The 4,489-nt window shown below is 52.4% G+C and overlaps 1 protein-coding gene across 1 annotated transcript; it reads right to left on the reverse strand.

Moving 5' to 3' along the window:
• Positions 1 to 3,366: 3,366 nt before the first annotated feature.
• LOC147965507 (uncharacterized) lies at positions 3,367 to 4,060 on the reverse strand. Its single transcript, XM_087530490.1, has 2 exons — positions 3,778 to 4,060; positions 3,367 to 3,698 (listed from the first exon to the last, which is right to left on the reverse strand). The coding sequence occupies exons 1-2, from the start codon at positions 4,058 to 4,060 to the stop codon at positions 3,367 to 3,369; spliced, it is 615 nt and encodes a 204-aa protein (XP_087386616.1).
• Between the last annotated feature and the right edge of the window lie 429 nt (positions 4,061 to 4,489).

Here is a 4,489-nt window from a genome sequence, read left to right on the forward strand (position 1 = left end):
CCATAAGGACTTGGGTGAGGTGAAATCCGTCAATGATGGGGTCTAGGACCAGTGCGGCAGATCCGCCATGACGGATGCTAGTGGGGTGGTCCGTGCGATCGAAGGTGATCGAACAAGCAGACCATGGGTTGAACTTCGGGGCTACGGGCTCCATCGCGTAGACGTCCCTTAGTGCATGCTTCTGCTCCCTCTTGGGAATGTGGGTTGCGTATATCATGTTCACTTTCTTCACTTGTGGGGGAAACCCCTTCTGTCCTCCTGGGTTCGGTGGCCGGGGCTCCTCCTCGTCATCGCTATGCAGCCCCTTGTCCTTGTTTTCGGCATTTAACTTGCCAGCCTGCTTGAACACCCAGCATTCTCTGTTGGTGTGATTGGCTGGCTTGTCAGGGGTGCCGTGGATTTGACACGAGCGATCCAGTATGCGATCCAGACTGGACAGAGCCGGAGTATTTCTTTTAAATGTCTTTTTCCGCTGACCGGATCTAGAGCCTCTGAATCCGGCATTGACTATTGTATCTTCGGTGTTATTGCCGTTATTGCGGTGCTTTGGTCTATTACGACGCTGCCTACCGTTAAAGTCTTTGGTATCCGAGGTATCCGGATTCCTTGATGTGTTGTTTCTGCGAGCCAGACAGCTGTCCTCGCCCGCACAAAAGCGGGTCATGAGTGTTGTGAGGGATGCCATAGATTTCGGCTTCTCCTGGCCGAGGTGGCGGGCGAGCCACTCGTCGCGGATGTTATGCTTGAATGCCGCTAGGGCTTCTGCATCTGGGCAGTCTACAATTTGATTTTTCTTAGTCAGGAACCGTGTCTAGAATTGTCTGGCCGATTCCCCTGGCTGCTGGGTTATGTGGCTCAAGTCATCAGCATCCGGTGGCCGCACATAAGTGCCCTAGAAGTTGTCAAGAAATGCATCTTCCAAATCCTCCAAACTGCCAACGGAATCTGCTGGCAAGCTATTCAGCCAATGCCGAGCTGGTCCTTTGAGTTTTAGTGGGAGGTACTTGATGGCATGTAGATCGTCACCGCGAGCCATGTGGATGTGAAGGAGGAAACCCTCAATCCATACAGCGGGATCTGTTGTGCCGTCGTATGATTCGATATTTGTGGGTTTGAAACCCTCCGGGAATTCATGATTCATAACTTCATCAGTGAAGCATAGGGGGTGTGCGGCGCCTCTATGCCGGGCTATATCCCGACGTACTTCGTATGAGTCTTGTCTGCTGTATTCGGCCCGGCCGGATTTACTCTTGGTGTATCCGACGCGACGATCATTGTCCCATGTGGGCGCACGTGCTCGTGTCCCGTATATTGACCTTGCAATTTTTGCCTTATTGTCCAAGATGTCTCGCAGGTCCTTTGTGTTTCCCTAGGCCTTAGTATTTTTGACTGAATAGTGACGGGGTGTGGTCTGAACTTTAGGCTGAAACGCCTCTCTGGCTCGGCCGCGTAGTGGCCGGTCAGCCACATCGTACACTGGTGGAGGAGGTTTCAATGCTTCCTCCTCGAGGTGAGGTAGCAACCTGCGTTTTGGGTAACTCTTGGACGTGCGCTCGAGTTCATGCTCCTTGGCCGCAAGGACTTCGGTCCATCTGTCTGCTAGCAAGTCTTGATCAGCTTGAAGCTGTTTCTTCTATAGGCTACTTGTCGTGGCCATAAGCCGGCGCTTGAAGCGCTCTTGCTCGACGGGGCCCTCAGGCATGATAAACTCGTCGTCGCCGAGGCTCGCCTCGTCTTCGGAGAGAGGCATGTAATTGTCCTCCTCCGGTTCTCCATCCGCTGCCTGCTCTGGAGGGCTAGCTTGTTCGTCCTCTAGCTCTGCACCATGCTGGAGGGGATTGTTGTTGTATTCGGCGCTATGCAGAGTGTTATTATCTCCTGTGCTGGTATCACTGCTCTTGCTGTGGCGGGACTTAGAGCGGTGCCGCTGACGTTGGCGCTTGGGTTGCTTCTTGGAGGGGTCATCCTCTGCTGTCTCGTCGCCATTGGCTTCTTTGGGGGTGTCCACCATGTATATATATCATATGATGAGGTGGCGGTCCAGTGCCCCGAGGGCAGTGGATCCTGCTCGTCTCCGGCTTCGTCATCCATACCGTCGAAGTCTTCGGAGCCGAAGTCGAGCATGTCGGTTAAGTCGTCGACAGTGGCTACTAAGTGGGTGGTGGGTGGGTAGCGAATTTCTTCGTCGTCCGCATCCCATTCTAGCCGGACATAGTTCGGACAAGGTTCTCCTGACAGGGAGAGAGACCTTAATGAATTTAGCACATCCCCGAAGGATGAGTGCTGAAAGATGTCCGCGGAGGTGAACTCCATGATCGGTGCCCAGTCGGACTCGACGGGCACGAATATGAGCGGCTCGGAGTCCGTGGCCGGAGATGAACCCAGTGGTTCAGCGACATGGCTCTCGTAAGGGGTGAAGTCAGTATCCGGCTCTATCGCCACTGAGAGTGCGGCCTCCATGGCGGGGTCCTTCCCTCCGCTCTCGGATGGTGCGACTTGCTCCGGACTGATGGACGGAGTAGCTGCGGATGCGATGTCCCGAACACTGTCCGACGACAGAGTTATGTCATGCCCGTCAAGACTGTATGGCGCGTCCGACATGGGCCCGAGTCCGTCGAAGATCAAGTCTCCGTGGATGTCGGCCGTGTAGTTCAAGTTTCCAAATCTGACCTGATGGCCAGGGGCGTAGCTCTCAATCTGCTCCAGATGGCCAAGCGAATTGGCCCGCAGTGCAAAGCCACCGAATATGAAGATCTATCCGGGGAGGAAAGCCTCACACTGGACCGCATCGCCAGCGATGATCGAAGGAGCCATCAAGCCTTATGATGACAACACAGTGGAACTCTCAATGAAAGCACCAATGTCGGTGTCAAAACCGGCGGATCTCGGGTAGGGGGTCCCGAACTGTGCGTCTAAGGCGGATGGTAACAGGAGGCAGGGGACATGATGTTTACCCAGGTTCGGGCCCTCTTGATGGAGGTAATACCCTACGTCCTGCTTGATTTTTCTTGTTGATATGAGTATTACAAGAGTTGATCTACCACGAGATCAGAGAGGCTAAACCCTAGAAGCTAGCCTATGGTATGATTGTATGTTGTCCTACGGACTAAACCCTCCAGTTTATATAGACACCGGGGGGAGGCTAGGGTTACACAAGGTCGGTTACAAAGGAGGAGATATACATATCCGTATTTCCTAGCTTGCCTTCCACGCCAAGTAGAGTCCCATCCGGGCACGGGACGAAGTCTTCAATCTTGTATCTTCATAGTCCAACAGTCCGACCAAAGGATATAGTCCGGCTGTCCGGAGACCCCCTAATCCAGGACTCCCTCAGTTGGCAACCTTGATTGTTGCCAGCTTCTCTTCTCAAGCTTCTTTGCAGTGGACCCGAACCAGCGACAGAGCCACGTCCGCACCGCATCGGGCAGAAGACTTCTTCCATTCTTGCACTCGACCAGGAACCTCATTGAGTCGAGTCATCAGAGATTCAAGGTCATTTTGAAGCGTTGCCCTTGGCCAAAGTGTCGTGTCGATGCGCGACACCGCCACCTTCAGGCGAGTAAGATAGCTTGTAATGCTGGCAACGCGGGATTCCAGTCGGAGCACGTTCATGGCAGCCTCATCACCGAGAGGAGAAAGGACGGGGTCCAAGCCCGTCTCGATCCGTCCAGTTTCTTCTTCAAAGTTTTGGCAGAATTCTGCAGATTCAAAGAATTAATGAGTCGACCGGTTCACGGTGACTTGCAAACAGTAAATCAGTCGGATAAAGAAAAGTACCTTCGAGCATAAGGAAGAGCTTCTTGGCGAGTGCTTTCAGATAAGCTTCCAGGTCATTTCTCCTACGAGAAATGCTTTCCAGCTGCTCGTTCAGAGTCACCTTATCTTTCTTCAGACGAGTCGCCTCTCGGTTGGACTCGGTAAGAGACGCCTTCAGCTTGGTGATTTCCTCCTCTAGCGCACCGACCGAAGCCAACTTTTTGTCAGCAAGTGTAGTCTTCTCCTGAGCCTCCTTTTGCGCAGCTGCAAGATTGAGGTCCTTCTTCGCCAGAGCCTGCCTCATTTTCTCTGCAAGATATACACTCGGGTCAGACTGAAGAACGAAGAGATAACTTGAGGGATGATTAAGATAAACAGTCGACAGGTCATTACCTTCCGTACCAGCTACTTCGTCTTTAGCCTTTTTCAAGTTCTGATTGGCCAGCTCCAAGTCAAGGTTGGGTTGTCTCTTCTTTTCATCGAATTCAGCGAACTTGGAGATAAGCGCACAGGATTTCTGCAATCAGTAAAAGATATGTCAATGGACAAGGTCAAAGATCATTCGCCTCCTAGTGAATAAAACTCTAAGACTACTGCAGAATCAAAACATTCTATAGTAGTCTCGAGGACTACACCCAGTGGGTGCACTTATCGTGCCCCCACTAGTTCAGATTCCACTCGACATGGTCCGCCCAGATCGAGTGGAAGAAGAAGAAAAAAGATATTCTCAGAC

The sequence above is a fragment of the Triticum urartu genome, chromosome 6A (genome assembly GCF_056163025.1).
Source record: "Triticum urartu cultivar PI428250 chromosome 6A, HENAU_Tu73, whole genome shotgun sequence".
Classification (NCBI taxonomy): Eukaryota; Viridiplantae; Streptophyta; class Magnoliopsida; order Poales; family Poaceae; genus Triticum; species Triticum urartu.